Source organism: Zeus faber (assembly GCF_960531495.2).
Source record: "Zeus faber genome assembly, chromosome: 16".
Taxonomy (NCBI): domain Eukaryota; kingdom Metazoa; phylum Chordata; class Actinopteri; order Zeiformes; family Zeidae; genus Zeus; species Zeus faber.
The window spans coordinates 21,316,118-21,337,790 of record NC_137202.1 but is presented as its reverse complement, the minus strand read 5'-3'; the positions used below and the strand labels follow the sequence as shown (position 1 = coordinate 21,337,790).

Below are 21,673 nucleotides of genomic sequence, written 5' to 3'. Positions count from 1 at the left end.
TAACGAGTTTATTTTCAGTCGGGCGGGCCTCGGGTTTCGGCCCGTCGGCGGGCGTGGCGGCTCACGCTCGCCGCCGATTGGTTGACTAACTAGTGCTTAGTGGTCGTGGCGGTCGGTGTTTTGAGCCGCTGGCCCAGCCCGCCCGTCGGTACCGGGGTGAAGCGGACGACTGAGCGGTTGTTTGACTGTGGACGATGACTCCCTGCGCTGCGGGGAGCGAGGGAGAACCAAACACAAAAAAATGACACGCCCACTATTGCTGTACTGTACTGTCGAGAAATCCAATTCTCTCCTCCGTTTCATTTTTTTGTTTTCGACTATATAGTTTTGTTCCGTCATACCCAATTGTGTCAAATTCTGCCACCTGCCTCAGAATACATATGTATATGTGTGTGTGTATATATATATATATATATATATATATGTGTGTGTGTGTGTGTGTGTGTGTGTGTGTGTGTGTGTGTGTGTGCGCGTGCGTGCATGTTTTTTTTCTTGGTTTGTTTTTTTGATTGTTTGTTTGTTTTTTTCCCCCAAATATGAAGCCCAGTTTATGTTGGGTTTTGGGGCTCCTCCCCCGATTCAACCATTAGAAACACTGGCTCTGCATGAAATACAAGGTTCTGGAACTCTCATTGGCTCATCTCTCTCTCTCACCCTCTCTCTCTCTCTCTCTCTCTCATATCTCCTCTCTCTCTCCATCTATCTACAGTAGCCTGACATTGCTAGCCACATACTGTAGCATTTATCTTCAGAATCAGAGAGGGGGGCCCGTCTCCTCCGTCTGGCTGTCCGTGTTCGGTGAAGGGAAAAGGGTGGTACACTGCAAACTCTGAGCTCGGTGCAGTTTTTCTTTATTGTGGAGGAGGGACGGCCGCGCCGGGAAGGAGGTGGCGGCGGCGGCGGCGTCTACCCGTCTTTTCACCATCTGTCCATCCATCCGTCTGTCCGTCCAAGCACTTTCCCTCTTTACAATTCTTTAACTGGGAGAAGTAAGGGCTAGAATTGTGGTTGGGCAGCTACATGTATTATTTTTATTCTTATGAACTTTGGAAAAAAAAAAAAAAAAAAAAATAGCGAAAAAAACAACAAAAGACAACCATGGTCTCTCCTCTGAGAAAAATCCACAATGCCTTTTTACGTGCCGGGGGGGAGGGGGCAGGGGGCAGGATGTTTTCTGGAAAGCAAACCACAGTTTGTCCAACTACCCCAGCTTCCCTCTTCCTCCTCCCACCTCACCCACCGTCCCCACACCGACCATTACAACCTGACAAGCACAGGTCCGCCCCCGTGTGTGTGTGTGTGTGTGTGTGTGCGTGTGCGTGTGTGTGTGCGCGCGCGTGTGTTTGTGCGCGCGTGTGTGTGTGCGCGCGCCTGCGTGCGCGAGAAGGAAAGAATAACACCATTGGAGAGTCATTGACATTTTCAATCTCCTTTGCAGAAACGGTGTCTGGTGAGCTATTCCAGTCCAATCACGTGGGAGCGGTGTAGAGCAGTGGTGCGCTGGTTCTTTGGAAGGCACATCTTTAGGGGCTACATGCAGAGGTCTGCGAGAACACCGGAAGGTTTGGCAAAGAGTCCCGGCATCGGTGCCGTAGCGCTAACACCCAAGGTGCTGTCGTCGGGAGCGTTGTATCTCCTGGGGTTGGCGGATCCCGGCTTGGACCCCTCACGGGCCAGCGGGACGGGCCGGATTGTGGCGGGGCGGTAACGCGGACCCCCGGCGGGCGGACCTCCGCCGCGGTGCCGGGGCTGCGTGCGCCGGGTGACAAACACGAGAGCGATTCAGCAAAAAAAATAGATTACAAAAAGATGATCGACTCGTTGCAATGTTGAGCGTAGTCTCACGTCGGGAGCCGGCGCTCTTGTCTCTCAGTCGCATGTCTGTGAAACCAGCGGACGAGGCCGTGGGGAGCCGCCGTGTGAGCGCTCCCTCGGCGAGCCGCCCCCCGTTCCGGTCGCCCATTTTATTGTGAAGAGGGTTGGCCTTACAATGCCAAAATGTCGACATACTGTACTCGGTGATAAGTTAGCATTTCCGTGCTACACGCTAGTTTGTTCAACGAAGCCAACTAGGTTTTCCCGCATGCATTAGGCTAGCGGTTAGCATGCCTGTGCTAGCCATAATAAAGGTCCATTCCCACAGCCGGCCCTCACAGACTGGAGGCTCGTGTTTGTTTTTCTAATCTGACATTGCCAGCATGCATTGATAATGGTTAGATGTGCGTACGGTTAAGTTACACACTTATCAAAAAAAAAAAAAAACATAGTTAAGAGGGTCTTGCCAACTGTTCCATTAACATTTTTCAATACTTGGACATTTAGATTTTTGAAGATGTGAACCTTTGAACACTTTATTCCTGGCCTGTGGATGTGCAGTAGAAAGTGCATGATAGCAGTGTATTATATACATATATATATGTATATATATATATATGTATATATATCAAAATATATATTAGTATTTTTTTCGGGCCTCAACCGTAGTAGATTTCTCATGTTAAATGATTGATAACTAACCTCGTTGGTGGTTAGTGCAATCTCAAGTGTCAATAAAACAGTGCCACTCCTCGGCGACGCGCAGGAGCGTCCATGTTGCCGCCTCCTTTCTAACTACCTGAAGTTGTTGTGCCAAGCTCGGTGTCGATGTAACCACAAGCAGCGCTGCACGCTCGCCGCCTCGGAGGCGTGCAAAACGGGGATCGGGGATCGGGATCGCTGCGCTCTTCTCCTTTTCGGACTTTTCTCAAAGTGTTGGATGGTTTCGGATAACGGTGGTTTATCATGTAAAAAAAAACAAAAAAAAAAACGACCTAGCAGCGCAACGCGGCGCCGAAACTCCAAACGTGCCGGCGATGCCGAAACCGTCCGGGAGGCCTCCAGTCAGCATTTGCGAGCTTTGTCGCCGAGGATTTGGACCAAAAAAAAACGAGAGCAAAAACGTCGACGCCGTGACGTCACAATGATTTGACTCCCCGAAACCGGCAGAAACGGACATCCAACATTTTTTTCTTTCCCGCGAGGTTCCCTTTCGAAGAAGAGAGAGAGGAGAAGGAAAAAGGAAAAAAAAAAAAAAGGGGGGCGCGTTTCCATCCGACCCCGTCACCTTTGGCAATACGATACTTAAGAGGCAGCTGACGTGGTGTTCCCGCAGGGCTCGTCGCAAAAGCTCCAACCCGCTTCTTCGTCGCAAAGCCGCGCATGCACGTGCCCGCTCGCCTGGACGCGGAGGCAAAAAGACAAGACTTTCTCGCGTACCCCTCCCGCGGGGGGGTTCCCTCTCAGCCGTGGGATTTCGGAGCTGCTTTTTCTTGTAGTTTCCGAGGCAACGCTGTCGTTTCCTTCCTGGGCCCAACGTGTGAGGAGGAGCCCCCGCCCGGGCTGCGGCTCCTCGCTGCCGGGGCCGGCGGGCGCCGCAAAACCAGAATGTTTCACCAACGAGCAGATAATGAAGTCGTGGTGCAATTACACCCAGTTTACATTTCTAGCCGGGGGAGACGTCGGGGGGGAGACGTGGGGGGGAGGGTGTACCTTAATAAGCATGAGTAACAACGCGGGAGCGGCCGCTTGGGGGTGCCAGGTCTCCGTTTGGGAGCGTTTTTACAGGACGGTGGGTTTTGAAGCCGGTGCGCTCTGCTCCCTCCCTTTATTTCTCGTCGGGAGTTTTACGCCAAAGGAACAAGGTTCTCCATTTTTTTCTTTACCCCCCTAATCTGCATTTCAAAGGCGTAATGTGACGAGCGGCGAGGTCGGCGTGAGGCGGTTCAGTGTCATCGCCGACTTTGGAAAGTTCGGCTTTTACGGAATCCTCAGGATTTCTTAGGGTTTTGGAGTGAATGTTTTTTTTTTTTTTTTTTTTTTTTTTTTTTGTGAGCAACGTGGCTGTGATTTTTTTTTTAAACGAGTTAAAATAAAAAAGCATGGCGGGGCGTGGGGGGCCGAAGCGCCGTGACGGGCGCGGCGGTTTGTGAAGCTCTGGCCTTATCGACACTTCGACTTTTCCTTTCCGTTACGACGAAACACAAAAAAAAAAAAAAAAAAAGAAGAAGAGAAGGAGGTGAGCGCGCGCGTCTCCGTAGGCTTTTCACTACCTCTCATGTCGGTTAATTTATTTCACATCTAGTCGTCGATGTACAAGTTGTTCTAGATCTACTTGAAGCCTAACACTGTAAACAAGAGAAAAATGTGCACAGAAAAATGAACATGTATTTGACGAGAGGAGCTAAAGAGAGCCAAGCCTGGTCGATATAGGGTTTTTTGTTGTTGTTGTTGTTGTTTGTATGGGTTTGTTTTTGTTTTTCCATTGTGTTGAGCCGAACTAGATTTTTAGATTCTCTATAAAGATTCAGGAATTCCACTGTCAAAGGGCTAATCCCATTTTTGCCTATGCAAATCTGTTACTGTGGGCGAGTTGGGAAGGGCAAGCTACCATATCTTTCACATGTGCTGGCTGGACGATGGTTTACATTGCCCTTTGCTGATAATGTTCAATCTTCTTCAGCAAAAAAATGTACGCTATTTTTGTTTCTATATAAATATTCAATATATCTATAGAAATATATCTAAATATCTCCATATGTATCTATGTATATGACTATATATATATATATAGAAATGTATATAGATGTCATATATATATATATATATATATATATATGTATATGACGAGTAATTTACAGAGGAAATAGTATATGCCTTCGTGATGATAAAAAAAACAAAAAAACATGCTGAAAACAAATAAACGTGTTGTTATCTGACATTATGTGGCTGTGTGCTGGAGTCTTGGGGAGAGGACGTCGGCGACTGAAACCCAAACTGGGAGTTGAGCAACGCTGACGGGCGGCGGCTCGCCCTGCGCCGGGGTCTCCTGACCGAGGGAGCGTCTCTGCTTGCGCGACCGGCGCCCGTGCGACGTGACCCGCTGCGATCGGCACAGTCAATACCCCCGTCCCTCCACCAGAGGGAGGCTAAACGCCACGTGAAGATCCTCACCCTGCTCCCCCTCATTCCTTCCTGGCAATTTAGTTTTTTTGGTTGTTGTTGTGTTTTTTTTTTTTTTTTTTGTCCTTGCGTTCCTTTTGCTCATTTAGCAGAGCGACCGGAAGAGGCATTTTACACGGGACGAACGGTGCTCACTATCCCTCCTCCGTCGCGAGGACGGCTGGTTCCTCCGGATGGATTTTTGACTCCCACTATGACGCTGTTGTCTCATGGAAGCGGTCGGGGGTTAGTGCGGCAGCGCTGATGTGCGCCATTGACGCTGATTTTTAGGCAGTTTTGAAGAGACTTTAAAAAAAGCCAGCATGGAAAAAAAGACCATTCACTCACCTTTTTGAACCGATTTAGGTTACGGTAGGATTTTGGTTTAGGGCTCATGGCTGGAAACGTCCCGTCACTAAAAAGGCCTTCAGCGGGGGTGGATGTTGCGCCTTGATGTTTTTCACGGATGTCCACGGTATAATAAACATGCCATGGCTGCCGATAGGAAGCTCAACATTTGGTGTTGGTACCATTTCGCTCGGTTTGACTCGTTGCCTCTTCTGCCCGAAAACCAGACGTCCACGAAACCGACTCCCTCGTCTTCTCTCTCTCTCTCTCTCTCTCGCTCTCGATCGCTTTCTTTTGAGTCGCGTCGCAGGGTATCGTTGGAGGCGGCTTGAGCAGGAGGAGGGAGCGTCGTGTCGAGCCGCGACCTCTGCCGTTCTGGGCAGCCCTCCCTCGCTCCCTCCCTCCCTCCCTCCCGCCGTCTGTTTGCAGTATCACAAGGTCTTTACGGTGACTTAGCAGAGAGTTTATATTTGTACAGGTACAGATGGAAACAGTTGCTTTTCCAACTTGTTTAACAGTTCTAGGCAATCACAATCTCCTTTATTGATTTAGATGCCTAAGCCTCTTGGTTTTTTGCCTTTGTAGATAGAATACAGGCTGGAGGATGTGTTCCACTGACTGAAGATGAAATCATTTTACCGTCACTTGAAGACGTCAAGTGACATTGTTTTTCTACTCGGCATGCTTTTTGCTAAGTAAATGAAATAATAATTCTGTTATTTAATATAAACGATACTGTATGAGTATGTATTCGAGTACTGCAGTATGCAGACAATTAAAAATATCTGAAACTCCTTGGAGGTTCATATTTAAATTCTTGTAATATTGACATTTATTATTTACTGATTCCTTGTTGGGTGTTTCACGACTGGCAGAATTGCTGAACGACCTTATTTATAACAACAAGACTTTGGTTGGTGCTTTTCGACAACGACTGTCTCCAAATGCATGATTTATTGAGCAATTTCAATAGGACAGTACAAGTTTAGCTTTATTTTTTATTTTTTTTTAATCAATTTATATATTAGTCATATAAGAATTTGACTTTTTGTTTTTTTAGTTTTTTTCCAGGTCCCAATGCTAACTCCGACCCCGACATTAACAATTTGTAATGACGTAGGGCGCGGGGGCTGAAACAAATTGTTTTTTGAGGCCAAACGGTCAGAATATAATATTAAGATTCTTCTCTAATTGTCGTTTTTGTTTTAATTTATTTCACCTCGCAGAGCATTTGAAACCGTCTAGAATGCGCTTGCCTGTTTTCCCCACCGGAGACAATTTAAGGTCGCGGGGTTGCTATCGGCATGCTCGGACCGCGCTACTGCGAGAGGTGTGAAACGAGAAGAGGAGGAAATGATCTGTGACGACAGAGAGAATAGACGAGAACACAGGTACGCTGAGAACACAGGTACGCTGAGAACACAGGTACTCCTACTGTAGCATTCAAATCTCTTATGTTCATATCTCACAAAGTACCATGCAGAGTTTTAGTGTTTTCAAAAGGCGGCACAAGTCTGAGTGTGTGTGTGTGCGTGCGTGTGCATATGGCTATGTGCGTTCTTGCAAAATGACCTCGTCTTATGGGGATATTTTTTTTTACTTCAAGAAAGAATTGCTACGCTATAATTAGAATAAACCTATTTTGGGAAGAAATATATGCATATAACCGTGGAGCTATACTATAACATATGAAATAGATGAGCGATTCAATCTCATTCGAAACCCCTTGTCACCTTTAGGGCTCTAGAACTGAGTTAAAGAAACAACTCAAAAGCTCAAGTCAAAGTCAAATATTGCCCCTTTCTAAAAATCCTCTGTGGCCAAAACAATTCCCCCGCCGTTTCCACTGTACTGTATGTAAAAGCGGTGACGCGAACACCGCGCATGTCGATCGAGCGTCTGTGACAAAATACAGGTTTGTCTCTGTTCCTTGGCTGGTTTATGGCTGCAGAAGGGACAGATGAGCGCAGGTAGAAAAGGAAGGAAGTGCGTAATATCCTGCATATGCTGTTCAACCGTGCACTGAGATATTTACAGTATATGACACATTGTTGGCTACAAAGAACATGTGAAACCCACCCAAACAAAACCATGAAATCCAATGAAAACGTGTGGGGTCAATGGGTAACACATATCAGGTTTAACTGAAAATTGTAACTTGTGTGCAAAAAAACAAAAAAAAGTTGTTCGCTTTTTTTGCCATTTTAATTTTTTTTTATTCTATTTATTTTCAAAAAGTATATATATCTTTTATTTTTACTTTATCTAAAAAGAAACAAACTTGTCCTTCAGCAGCGTTTTTAACTTATATTTCTTAACATATGCATTCACCATGTTTAAAGCGTGTTTGACTGTGGTACATTTGGGTGTAAAGTTGGATCTCTTGTCTTTGTTTACATGACATCTTGCGTAAGAGAGAACACTTTGGTAACTGCCCTTGGACATCTGTAATTTAAATAGTGCTGCTAGAGAAAAAAAAAACCCATCAAAAATAAATGTAACATCTTACAATAAATACCTAATAGATTTTTTCTTTTTACCATTTGTGATTGAGTCTTTCTTGGACGTAAAGCTGGGAGGTGCCGTCGTCAAATATCTTCGGTATTCCCGGTATTGATTTGCCGTTTGATCGGCACCGACAGAAGTTTTCTGTCAACGCGGGAGGGGGTGGGAGGAAAAATTGCCGAAAGTAGTTTGGCTTGACAAAGAAAATTAAAAATCTCCCCACATTGTACGAGCTTTAACCTGTCAAAGGTTAATAATCAGGTAATGTGAATCGATAGATAACGATATTTACAGTAGCAGCTTATTGTTATTACTCACTTATTAAGTGGGTTGTACCATGGAAACCCGGACCTGGGGCTGCAAGGCTCGACTGGAGGGCAAGGCTGCGAGGCGTGCTGTTTTATACCGAATAATAGATAATTATTATTATTTGTGTATAACTACCTATAAAACATTTTTAATTTTCCCTGTTCTTTCACCCTTGCGTGTGGCGTCGCTTAGAAATGGCGGATAAATGTTATTTTGATTTTGCGTTGACACCTAGGCTTCCATATTTATGGGCAATAACCATAAATATTCGCAGGTTTAGTTCGTCTGAGCCATCTTGTTTAAAGAGCATTAAAGAGCGGGGGGAAAGAGCATTGGGACAGAATTACCCTTAAAACACACACACACGCAGATGGAGGTAGAAAGAAGACATTTCCTTTAAAAACCTTTTATTTTATTTCATCACCAGGTCTGAGATCACGTTCTTTTATTTGTGTTGTTGTTGTTGTTGTTGTTTTGTTTACATTCAGACAACGAGGTGAGACCATGCTGAGGACGGAGAGGAGGCAGGTCGGTGTGCGTGTGTGTTCTCTCATACAATCATCATCTGCATGTGTGTGTGTGTGTGTGTGTGTGTGTGTGTGTGTGTGTGTGCGCGCGGTTTTCATACAGTCCTCTCTGTATATTCATGTGGGAGGGCACACACTCCCACTGTGTGTGTGTGTGTGTGTGTGTGTGTGTGTGTGTGTGTGCGTGTGTGTGTGTGTGTGTGTGTGTGTGTGTGCGTCTTTACACAGTCTTGTCCGCGGCCTCTTCGACGTCCTCCTGCGTCTTGTCCAATCCCTGGCTGCAGCCGTGGTCACATGACTGCGGGACGTCCTTCGGACCAATGGCGGCGTTGGGGAAGGAGGCGTCCATACTCTCATACGCCTCTGACGTGCACTGAGAGAGAGAGAGAGAGAGAGATTCCTTAATTCCTTCCTCTTCCTTCCTACATTCCTTCTTTCTCCGTCCTTCCTTCCTTCCTTCCCTCTTTCCTTCTCCTCGCTTCAGTCCTCCTTTTCCTTTCTTCCTTCATTTCTTCCCTCATTCCTCCCTTGTCCTTTCCTCTGTCCTTCCGTCCTTCATTCCATCTCTTCTTCCGTCCTTCTCCAATCTGTTCTGCCTTCCTTCATTACTCCCGTCACGCTCTCCTTCTCCTTCCTTCAATCCCTCCATTCCTTCTTTCCTTCGCTCCCTCCCTCTTTCCTCCATTCCTTCTTTCTTTCCCTCCCTCCTTCCTTCACCCCCTTCCTTCCTTCCTCCCTTCCTTCATTCCTCCATTCCTTCTTTCCTTCCATCCCTCCCTCCTTCCTCCCTTCCTTCATTCCTCCATTCCTTCTTTCCTTCCATCCCTCCCTCCTTCCTCCCTTCCTTCATTCCTTCTTTCCTTCTTTCCCCTTCCTCCCTTCCTTCTTTCCTTCATTCCTCCATTCCTTCTTTCCTTCCATCCCTCCCTCCTTCCTCCCTTCCTTCATTCCTCCATTCCGTCTTTCCTTCCTTCCCCCTACCTCCCTTCCTTCTTTCCTTCCTCCCTTCCTTCATTCCTCCATTCCTTCTTTCCTTCCTTCCCCCTTCCTCCCTTCCTTCTTTCCTTCCTTCCTTCCCTCCCTTCATTCCTCCATTCCTTCCTTTTCCCCTCCCTCCCTCCTTCGCTCCTTCCTTCATTCCTCCCTTCATTCAGTCCTCCATTCCTTCTTTCCTTCTCACCCTCCTTCCTTCATTCCTCCATTCCTTCTTTCCTTCCTTCACTCCTTCCTCCGTTCCTTCCTTCATTTCCCTTCATTAATCCCTTCCCTCCTCATCCCTCCTTCCTCTTCAAGATTAAAAAAAAGGGTTTCTTTGGGTTTGTGGTCGTCCCCCCACCTGCGTGGCCCTGCTGCTGGAGCGGTGCGAGGGCCCGATGGCGATGTTGACGCTGGAGGACGACTGCGTGTCGGTGGTGTTTCCCCCCTCGGCGGCCGACAGCCCGGAGATCACCAGACCGCTGGAGAAACTACGCTTCCCAAACAGGAGGCTGAGCGTGGACGACGACGACGACACCTGGGAAAGAGCATGGAAGTGGACTCCTCAGATGGTGTTGTTGAACACTTGTTTGGTAAATAAAATCCACATAATAATAATAATGATAACAATAATAAAACATAATAATGATGATAATAATACTAATGGTAATAATGATGATAATACTAATGATAATAATAATTATAATAATAATGATGTTAATAATGATAATGATGATGATAATAATAATAATAATGATGATAATAATCATAACAATGATGATAATAATACTGATGATGATGATAATGATGATGATGATGATGATAATAATAATAGTGATAATGATGATAATGATGATGATGATGATAATGATGATAATGATACAAATAATAATAACAATAATAATGATGATGATGATAATAATAATGATGATGATAATAATGATAATGACGATTATAATGATGATAATAATGATAATAATGATGATGGTGATGATGATGATAATAATAATAACCTGTACAGGTTTAGCACCTTTTATACACAACATGATCCAACTCAAAGTGCTTTACATTGACGGAAGACAATCAAATAGTAACGATAAAAAAAAAAAAAACAATCTTGAAGCGCCACCACAATTCTTCAGTGAATGATTTTCAATCACAATTTCTCTTGAATTATCCCAGACCAATAATTCAAGCCGTCTCCGAGCAGCACTCAAATAATTCTTAAATAATTAAACAAAAAGAAAAGAAAAAAGAAAATCCTAACAATATTTAGGATCGTAGACATCATCATAAACTTCATATGCCAACCCGATGCAGTGTCCGTAACAAAGTCAGGAGTTGGTAGAAGGTCAGTCATTTTCTGCCATTCCAGAAAGTCTACTACCTGTTATTGTAATATAAAAAAATTACAATTCTATAAAATAGTATTGACATTTTTACTTATTTTCATTTCTTAAATTATTCAACTTGAATCAAATTACATCTAACAGAGAAGGCCCTCCCTTTTCCCTTCTCTAGGGGCGAGATTATGCAAATGAGGAGTCCACGGTGATTGGCCGCAATCGAGGTGTGAGATCACACCTGGGACCAAATCGACTACGGCTGTTTCTTATCGACATTTCTTCACAGTTGCCGTGTGAGACACATTTCACGTCCTTGTCATCCACGTGGGGACCCTTTGGAAGGCACATGCGAGGGACTCCCTGAGCTCCTACCTGGCTGGAGCGCTGCTGCGCTGCCTGGAGCTGAGAGCTGATCCCACCAGCGCCCGACAGACGGGGAACCTGAGGACACGGGAACAATAAAAAAAAGTTTTAAAAGCCTCTGCTTTACACCACCCTTATTAGCAAAGACACACACACACACACACACACACACACAGACACACACACACACACACACACACACATCACACTGTGTGTGTTTGTGTGTGTGTCTATTAGTGTATTAATGCACCTGGGAGAAGATGGAGGCTATGGAGGTGTTGAAGGACAGCTGGCTGTTGGAGAGCCGCTGGACTAGCCCGTGGGCGGAGCCAGAGTCCAGGATGGGCCCTGATTGGCTGCTGACCGGCGGCCGCTGACTCTGGGGCTGCACTGAGCGGCTGCGATACTCCCTTCGTGCTGAAAACAAACACAATCAAAACCCTATTTGTATGTGTCTAAAAATCTACCTAAATATTTGTATGGCGGCCATGTCTGGAACCGTATAACATGGACCACATAATGTCTGCAGGTATCAGAGGTGCACATTTAATACCATTTAAGACCTTTTTCGGACAAATTTAGACATTTATTTATTTAGGTTCAGTGGTAGACTTTGGGTTTTATAACATCATGTAGAAGCAGAAGAATTTGAGCAATTTTGACAAAAATATTAAAATCAGACACATTGTTCCCATTGAAATCAATGTGTTTTAATTTCTGTCAAATTTAGTTGAAGACATTTTAAGACAAGGACCTGCAGACACTCTAGAAACAGTGTTGTGTGTGTGTGTGTGTGTGTGTGTGTGTGTGTGTGTGTGTGTGTGTGTGTGTGTGTGTGTGTGTGTGTGTGTGTGTGCGCGTGCGCGTGCGTGCTTGGTGACGGCAGGCACCTGCGTTGTGGTGCCTGTGGTGGCGGGTGGTGCGAGTCCTGTGCTGGTAGAGGCTCAGGCTGTTGGAGGTGACGGAGGACGGGTGGTTGTGGCTCAGGGAGGATGAGCCGCCCACGGCGCAGTCCACGTCCTCCATGTTGACGCCGCTGTTGCAGCTGGTCAGGTTGTCCTTCCGCACCCTGCCAAGGACACACACACACACATACAATGTATATGATAGGATATGGAGGAAGAGAGGTGATGAAACAATCTATGTAAGACAACGTTCATGGATAATACTGATACACACACACACACACACACACTGTAAAAGTAGCTGGATTGTTCTGGCTGATGGAGCATGTTTTGTCCCTGCCCTTCCCTGGTTACTTAGTGAAATGAAAACAACACCTTCCACTCCAAAGCTAATCAGGATTAACAATGTGATCTAAACAGGTAGGTTCAGCCTCTAAGGAGCTTAAGAGGGTACAATTGCTTTCCATTTGACACACACACACACACACACACACACACACACACACACACACACACACACTCGCTGACATTGAAATGAATTGTAGAATTGTAGAAATAGTCTATTTGGGTGGTATCTCTGAACTGAGATGGAAAATCCAGGCTTAAGAAAATAAAATTTCCCTCCGGGATGTGGATCTTATTAATTCGAGTGAAACCAGCAGGATCAGTGCGTGGGCTGGAGCAAAAACATGGAAACAGGATTTAAACTTTCCGAACCTGGAATTGTCCAACTCTGTTTATGAAAAGTTTCCAAACTGCATCTTTCCAGTTTTCTTTTGATGTAGATCCGTGATTTTGGGGGGGATCAGGTACAACTTCACCATTTTCGTATGTATCATAGGTCTTAAGATCATAACTTAAATGATTTGAGAAAAACCTGGTTGACTTATGGGAGATGTAGTAAAATTCAAGTAAAAAACTAAAACGGGTGTGGTGTGGTTTGAGCAGCCACACCTGTCCTGGGTCTAGGCAATTGGTTTTTAGATAGTAGTTGCTCGGTGCTTGGTCTAACAATCAACAGGTAAAACCCTCATCCCCACACTCGCTCAGCATAGGAGCCCTTGTCATGACATGCTGTCCACCTGCTCCAGGTTTGTTCCACCTAGCCCAGTCTCTACAATAAACGTGTGTGTCTGCAACCCCATCGTTTGTGTCTCTGTGCCGGAGGGGCCCCGAATATGCCACTCGGGCTGGCGTGTGGCAGGCGGAACTGCCGCAACAGGCAATCGGGAGCATGGACTGACCGTAGCCATTTGGAGCAGAGCCAGGTGCGGAGGGCGTCCAGACTCAGCGCTCCTCCCCCGATGCCGTGGAGCGTGCGGTGCGTCCCCGCGTACGACGTGGTCAGCGGCGACACATACCTGGAGTCACGACAGAGGTAACGGCTGTAAACATCCGGAACGTGTTGGAGAAAAACCCTACCCGCTCGCCCGTTTGGCGTCGACATACATGGGGTATCCCAGCGGCTGGTCGCAGGAGGAGTTGACCATGTTCCTGAGCGCCTGCTTGGAGTTCTGGATGCTCCCGCGCTCCGGGTTCCGGTTGCGTAGGAACACCAGCTCTTGCTGCTGGCCAGCCCACAGGCCACGCACGCACTCCTTGTTGATCTGTGGAGAGAGAGGGAAGGGAGAGTGGTGAGGGAGGAAGAAGAAGGAAGAGGAAGAATTAAGAACAAATACACAGGGAATTGAAGGCAACCCGACTTTCACAACCTCATACACGCTTACTAGGAACACCACTTACCCATATACTGCATAGTCCAAAACTTAAATCTATGCTGAAAAGTACTGACTAAGACAATCTATTGACACCTAAACTACACTTATTACTACTTATCACTTAGGACACTATTTTTGCATTCCCGAATATTACCATCATTACAGTAGCTTTGGATACGGAACGCCGCACACCTCTGGGGTTCCGTGAAGACAGATTTACTGTATATTGACACATTCAAACTTCCAAGATCGAAAACTGAGGAACGAAACAAATAATTCTATAAACAAAAAACAAACTTAAGTTTCATCAGAATTTTAAAAGCTTTAAATTGCATCACAGCTTTAAGGCGGAGAGCGCGCCGACTTCCCCATTTCGGTCCCCTCACTATAAATCCACCTTCCTTCCGGGGGTCTTCACCTTGATGACCTTGAAGCTGAGATGGCGTTTGTACAGCATGATGATCTTGTACTCGTCGGTGCCCTCGTCGATCATGTGGCGCAGCGTGAGCAGCGTGTCGCGGCTGGACAGCACCGCCTTGCGCCACGCCGGGTCGCTCTCGTGGCAGATCACCAGGCTGCTGCGGTAGTTACTGATGGCCTCGTACAGGTTGGACGCCTCCTCCGTCTCCTCCAGACACGTGAAGTGGTCCTGTTGGGAATCGATGGTGAATAGAACCCACAAACTCGAACCGTGAGCACAGCTGAAATCTGGGGCTTTAATTATTTTATTTTTTTTGTTTGTTTTTTGGGTTTTTTTTTATACCTGGTGTAGCTTGAGGCTCATCCTGACGGCTGGAGCCACCACCTTCTGCAGAAGGTCCATGTCGGCGAAGACCCACTCGTCCTTGGTGGCGATACGGAAGTCCCCTTTAAACAGCGTGTTGAAACCATACAGGAACGACTCCAGGCTGTTGACAGAGAAGCGGAGAGAGACGCGATAATTCAGAGCTCCGTGGGACTTGATTCAGGACACAATCCGGACGGGGGTTGATTTTCTCCAGTGACGGTTAAGTTTCACCTGTTGGACATGTTGTGCGACGCGGTGCCAAGAGATCTCCTCCCGAGGACGGAGAGGGCGTAGGACAGGGTGACCAGGGGAGAGTCCTCATCACTGTCCACAGGCTGGACACACACACACACACGCACGCACGCACACACACACATACACACATGCACACACAGACACACCACACAAACACACACACACACACACACACACACTTAATGTGTATATGTTTTTCGAGAATCATACAGACACATTTGAAAAATGGATCTAATGTCATTGACTGGTGGGTAAATAAAATATATATGATAAATGTTACTGAACACAATCTATGATGACAGTCATAATCAGGATTAACACCTTATTCCTAATATCCTCCTATAGGGATGCACCGATTTATCAGCCCTACATCCATATCGGCTGATATTCGACTTCTTGACCGCCATCGGCGTACCAGCAAATAAGATGACATTCACCGATGGCAGTGGCTGACCCATTTAATCTTTATTTATTTTTTATTTATTACCCATTCCAAGAGAAGATCCCTGATCGATTATAGGAGAAGCTGACACGGCTCTCCACGGCGCTCCAAGCAGGAAGTGATGCTGCACTCATGGGAACTCGGAAAAGTGTAAGTGAAGCTGTGTTCGGGGAACTCGAAAAAAACACATCGATGTCGGCAATACTGTTATTTTAATCATCGGTATCGGTATCATCCCAGAATTTCACAATGGCTGCATCCCTATAAATCCAAACTACTTTCGCCCCAGAAAAATCTTTCAAGATCTGAAGAGAATCCTGAGGAAATCTCTTGCCTTGAAGGGCGCCGTTCAGAGTGCACTTCACCGGCAGTCGTTCGATTTGAGACGATCAGAGACTGTCACGATCAGACTAGTTTGGTAATCAGGCTGGTTCAATATTATCCTAATCTCTGCTCCTGTTGTGAGCGCAAATCTTGTGTAATCTTCAGTAATCAGCCATCCTCTCTGAATCCTAAAATCCTGTAAATACAGTATGAAATGTCAGTCTTCTGAAAGTCTTTTGGTGTATCTCTGCCATGAAGTCCGGAGTTTCATGGCAGAAAGGAGTTTTCTGGAGGCTTTTTTTTTTTTTTACTACACTCCAGCTTGTGTTCATTGCGATGTGACGTTATTTTTGTCTTCCGTTCCCCTAAAGTTTCCCAGACGCTGCCGTGTCACGTACCGTCTCCATCTTGCCGGCGCAGTACTGCACCCACTCCAGGTAGACGTTGCAGAAGCTGGCGCGCGTCACGCCCTGCAGGCAGTGCACGTAGTCCTCGTCGATCTTGACGCTGAAGACCTGCGGGTCGCGCTCAATGTGGTGCCACTTGGTGTAGGACTGCAGCGACTCCTGGATGGCGGCGTCCTTCAACCAGCCGGACAGCTTGGGAGCCTGGACCAGGTAGTAGACGATGCTCTGGGAGGAGAGAGAGGGGAGGAGGGGAGACGTGATAGAATATCATTTTCACATTTATCCGTATGATGCGCTATCGACGAATGTGAGGATCCTCAGACTCCCGCAAACCTGAAAAGAAATATGCAGGTAATTACAATGGATGACTGGATGGATGGGAAGACGGATGGATAGAGGATCTCAAAATCAGACGTTAGGAGCATGAAGCAGTGTGCAGATACAGTATTCCTTCTTTCACAAACTGGAAGTACCGTACTGTATGTTACATTTCTTGGCAGCATCGATAGAATGTTCTTATATCCAGCGCTGTCAAATCACGCCAAAAAAGTTACAAGTACCAGCTTACCCCTTGTTATCCGCAAGATGCGTGCTTACGTGAAGAGCGACACCAGGTTGAAGAAAGAAGAAGAAACAGTCTTTAATCGTCACACGACACTCCACAACACATGCTTGCACACACACACACACATGCACATGCTTGATGGTGGCCGGTGAAATGGCTCCTCTGCTTTTGACCCATCCTGGCTTGTCCTTCCTCCGGGGGCACAGCCAGGAGCAGTGGGCAGCATACGTGGACGCGCCCGGGGACCAGGTGATAAGTGTCCATCGCTGGTCAGACGATGATGGGTGCATGTTTTTGGTGGGGGTCCTTACTGACGTGAGGTGGAGGAAACCCCATGTGAGCACGGGGAGAACATGCAAACTCCACACAGAAAGGCTCCTGTTTTTGGAAGATAACCCGCCGGAGCACGGTGCCAACAGCGCCCCAGGCGGGAATCGAACCCAGGACCTTCTTGCTGTGAGGCAGCAGTGCAATGCACTGCGCCACCGTGCCACCGGTTGGTGCAGCGATCCGGACACGCAACCGCTGTACACCGCCGCGATTGTCAAACAAACATCCGAAAATGTTCGAACAATTTCACAAAAACGATCGGGCTGCACCTCGGTTGAAGGGCAACTCGTATATTTTGACCTGGACCTTATTGACGACCATTGGGAGTCGACCTCAATGATTAAGCGGATCTCTCAATACCCGATCAATTTCGGAGGTGGAAAATCCAAGTTCAAGGGGGTAAAATTCCACCCCTGGATTTTGAGTCCACCGTGTGGATTGCATTGATTACCGTCAACACGGGGTCCGACGACCACAGTGAAATCAGCCAGATCAGTGCGTCGGCTGGAACGAAAACATGGCAGGACTGTTACTTTCCAAACCTGGAATTTTCCACCTCTGGTTGACCACTCCCAATGACGGAAAAATACCTTCAGAGTTTTCCTTTAGGAAGACATCTTCCAGCATTTATACCCCAAAACGTACCTTCAGGTAGTAGGTGATGAGCAGCTTGCGGAGGTCGTACACCTGCAGCATGGTGGCGGCGTTGTTCTCGCTGATGCTGTAGCCCTCCAGCAGGTACTTGGTGGCCATCACCTCCCAGGCCAGCCAGCGCAGGTTGAAGGCCGCGTTGCACGACAGCACGTGGGGCAGGTGGCCCGGCTCGCAGCAGCAGCAGGAGTCGTCCTCCTCCACGCCCTCCGTGATGGCCTCCACCTCCCGCTGCTGGCAGTAGGTGCCTGCAATGGAGGGAGGGACAGGGAGAGAGGGGGATGCGGGTTAGAGATCCGGGCTGACTGACTGTCTTACACATTAAGAGTTACACGATCTGTCCTGTTTGTAATGGTGACGGAAGGAAGAAAGGAAGGAAGGACAGGTAGATAGATAGATAGGTTGGAAGGAGGGGGTCAGAGAAGGTAAAAGCGAGAGAGGAGGAAGGAAGAAAGGAAGGAAGGAGTGGTTGGAAGAAGCGGGTCAGAGAAGGCAAAAGAGGGTGCGATGGATGGAAGGAAGGAAGGATAGCTAGATAGATAGATAGATAGATAGATAGATCGGTTGGATAGTTTGGTTGGACAATGGGGTTCTGAGAAGGTAAAAGTGAGAGAGAAGGAAGGAAGGAAGGAAGGAAGGAAAGATAGGCTGGAAGAAGGGGGTCAGAGAAGGCAAAAGAGGGAGCGAAGGAAGGAAGGAAGGAAGGAAAGTAAAGAGGAAGAGGGAGAGAGGGAGGAAAGAAAGGAAGGAATAAAAAGAAGGCAGAAAGGAAGGAGGGTGGGTCGGAAAATTAGTTAGGAAGGAAGAAGGTTTGAGGAAGTAAATGAGGGAGAGAGGGAAGGAAGGAAGAAAAATGGAAGGATGGAAAGTAAAGAGAAAGAGGGGAGGAAATGAACCGATAAAAGGAAGGAAGGGAGGAAGGAAAGAGGGAGGAGAAATAGTTAGGCGGGAGTAAAGGCTGGAGGAAGTTGAAGCGGGAGATAGGAAAGGAAGGGAAGAGGGAAGGAGGGAAGGTAGGAAAGTAAAGAAGACGAGTGGGAGGTGAGGTGGGAGGGGGGGGGGGAGGAAAGGGGAGTAAAGTAAATGGGCAGAGTGCGAGGGAAGGAAGGAAGGGAGGGAGGGAGGAAGGGAGGAATGCACGGAGCTCAACACGTTTGCCCACCCCTGAACTCCAGGCCCCGGAGCTGGAAGGTGACCAGGCCGTTGCCGATCTCCACCAGGTGCACCAGGGCGTTGAGGTAGTCGGAGGCCAGGATGAAGCAGTCCCCCGCCGCGTAGTTCCCCCAGCGGCCCAGCAGCAGGTCCCCGCACAGCGAGTGCTGCAGGGAGCGCGTCAGGTACTCGTAGAAGATGGAGTTGAGGTTGTTGTCATCGCAGCCTGGAGGGCAGAGGGGCGGGGGACGGGTGTGGGTGGACGGGTGGATGGAGTTCGTACTCGTGGTACTAATATCTTGCGGGTTTTATTTCAGCCCCCCATCTCGACACCGTCTTGTTTCGTCTCTCTTATGTAATTGCAAGGGTTTTTTTTCGGAATTCTCTCGAAAGCCAAGCAAAATGAGTTGGGATCATCTCGAATAGTTAATATAGTATATATACTGTACAGTATATATACAGTATATAGTATAGTATCGTGGATTTATAGTATATATTATGTAGAATAGAAGTAAAGCAGGTCATTGTGAAGGCACATATTAATTAAAATTGTAAAAAATGCATAAAAAATAGTCAAATAATATAATAATCACAATAAAAAATTGAACAATTGGCAATTTACAATGAACCTAAAAGTGTACATAAACATTTGAAAATAAATACAACAATATACAATATCCCTAAAAAGAAAGAAAAAAACAATGAACCTCTGTATGAACAATTCACGCTGTAACAAAAATAGAAATAGTGCACTCATTTTGACAAAAACAAATACATGGATGAATAATAAATACTAAACAATTTCAGACTATTTCATGGCTTTTAAGGACTCCTGTAGTCACCAGGTGAGTGTAGTCCAAGACGGTAGACATCTCATATAATATTGTGTAATATCATGAGGACAATCGGACAATCACAGCCGTACACTCAAGGCTTTACCTGTCTCCTTGTCCACCTGGGACACCAGTCTGCTGTTGGAGTTGTCGATGCGCTTGGTGCTGCAGCGAGGGGAAGATTTAACACAGTTTTAGGCAGAAGGTACCGAGGAGCCACCAAGGAAAAAAGGAATCGCCGTGCAAAGGGCGCTGGCGCGACAAAATCTTAACAATACAGGGCTAACTTGAATAAAAATATGAACATCACATGAAGATCGTCTCCCCTGAAGGATCCCCAGCGGGAAAAGGTTTGGAAATAGCTCATACGAAAATAAATAAATATATATATATATATATATATATATATATATATATATCAAAGATTCTACCACAGATCCCTGCAAGGGCTGACAGCACTTAGAAATACACAAATCTGAATACCTTTAAAAGTATAAAACCAAAAAAAAATAAAAGACTAAAGCCTGTCATTTTGTCGTCTCTTTGGTTGGATCTGCCACTGTCGTTGATGTCTGACATTGCTCGCTTATTTCTCTTTCGCAGCTTTGGGGAGAAGCGCCGAATCTCGCTATAATACTCCTGTAATAACGCCTCTCAAAAATGTCTCCAAGGTGAGTGGATCGCTTCTGAAGGGTCACGTTACGGAGGGTTGTACGGATACGACGCAACCCCAGTGGAGCCGGGCGAGTCGGGTGTATTTTGGGAGCGCTTCCAGGAGAGCTCCAGTATAGACCGGGCGGTTTCCATCAATAAGTAAGAAGGGCCCGGCTGGGGCTGAAGGGGTTTTCAGCTTCTGTGTGTGTGACGGAGAGACCCGGCGAGGCACTTAAAAAGTACATGCGCTTTCAATGGGACTCGACTGAGGTCATCCATCTTTCAAGTTTCGTGCCTGCATCTTCTTTTTTTTTTTTTTTTTTTTTTTTCTCTCTTTGTCCGCTGCGTTTCATCCCCTCGTGTCCATTCCCTCGCATTGATTTTTTCTTTGCTTCGCTCTGAAAGGCTGTCTTCCCTTCCCTCTCTTTAAACTCTCTCTATTTATTTTCAATTATCAGTGTGCTTTAATGACAGGACGATCAATAGATAGACAGACAGACAGACAGACAGACAGACAGACAGACAGACAGACAGACAGATAGATAGATAGGCAGATACACATATAGATAGACAGACATACAAACAGATAGATAGGCAGGCAGGCAGGCAGGCAGGCAGGCAGGCAGGCAGACAGACAGACAGACAGACAGACAGACAGACAGATAGATAGATACATAGATAGAATTTTATCAACCCAGGGGCGAAGGCAAATTGCAATGAGCACTAATAATAAAGAAATAAAAAATCTAAAAATAAATACATAGAAATTGAAAAATGTAAATGTCTCAACAAAGCAATATTCTGCAATATACAATAAACCTAAAAATGAACTTAAACATTTTTGGGAAAAAAAATTACAATATACAACATACCAAAAAAAAAAATAATAATAATACAGATGTGTATCAACAATTCACATTGTAACACCTAGGAATAGTGCAATTTTGCATAAATAAATATATCTAAAATCTGTTGGACCAGTAAGACCATTCATCAGCGTCCGTCCACCTTTGGACCTCCACACAGACACGCTCCATTCCCTCCCGCACTACATCAGGCTCTTACTTGTAGTTGCGCTCCCAGAATTTGACGGGCCGCGGGTAGGAGGAGATGAAGATGGCGCTGCCCAGGAACGGAGCGAGGGGAGTGTAGAAGATGGTGGTGAGGAGCGTCTGGAGCAGCAGCATGGCCGAGTCTGGGGGAGCTTCGGTCAAGGAAGGAAGCTCTTGACTCCGTGGGGGGCGGTGACTCGGTGCGACGACTCGCTTCACTCAATCTCACCATCGCCCATTCAATTTGT

At 46.4% G+C, this 21,673-nt stretch overlaps 1 protein-coding gene across 1 annotated transcript in view; it reads right to left on the bottom strand.

Annotated features, from left to right (window-relative positions):
• Positions 1-8,569: 8,569 nt before the first annotated feature.
• pcnx2 (pecanex 2) overlaps positions 8,570-21,673 on the bottom strand; it is a gene marked incomplete at its 5' end in the record, with an annotated part of 34,099 nt that continues 20,995 nt past the window's right edge. The window contains 15 exons of the mRNA XM_080016430.1: positions 8,570-9,039; positions 10,003-10,179; positions 11,360-11,428; positions 11,601-11,767; positions 12,241-12,419; positions 13,500-13,616; positions 13,705-13,862; positions 14,392-14,622; positions 14,737-14,881; positions 14,992-15,095; positions 16,180-16,413; positions 17,729-17,982; positions 18,897-19,112; positions 19,826-19,884; positions 21,439-21,568. Coding sequence (XP_079872556.1) covers positions 8,887-9,039; positions 10,003-10,179; positions 11,360-11,428; positions 11,601-11,767; positions 12,241-12,419; positions 13,500-13,616; positions 13,705-13,862; positions 14,392-14,622; positions 14,737-14,881; positions 14,992-15,095; positions 16,180-16,413; positions 17,729-17,982; positions 18,897-19,112; positions 19,826-19,884; positions 21,439-21,568 — 2,393 coding nt within the window. The 3' untranslated portion in view covers positions 8,570-8,886. The remainder of the gene's footprint in view (positions 9,040-10,002; positions 10,180-11,359; positions 11,429-11,600; positions 11,768-12,240; positions 12,420-13,499; positions 13,617-13,704; positions 13,863-14,391; positions 14,623-14,736; positions 14,882-14,991; positions 15,096-16,179; positions 16,414-17,728; positions 17,983-18,896; positions 19,113-19,825; positions 19,885-21,438; positions 21,569-21,673) is intronic.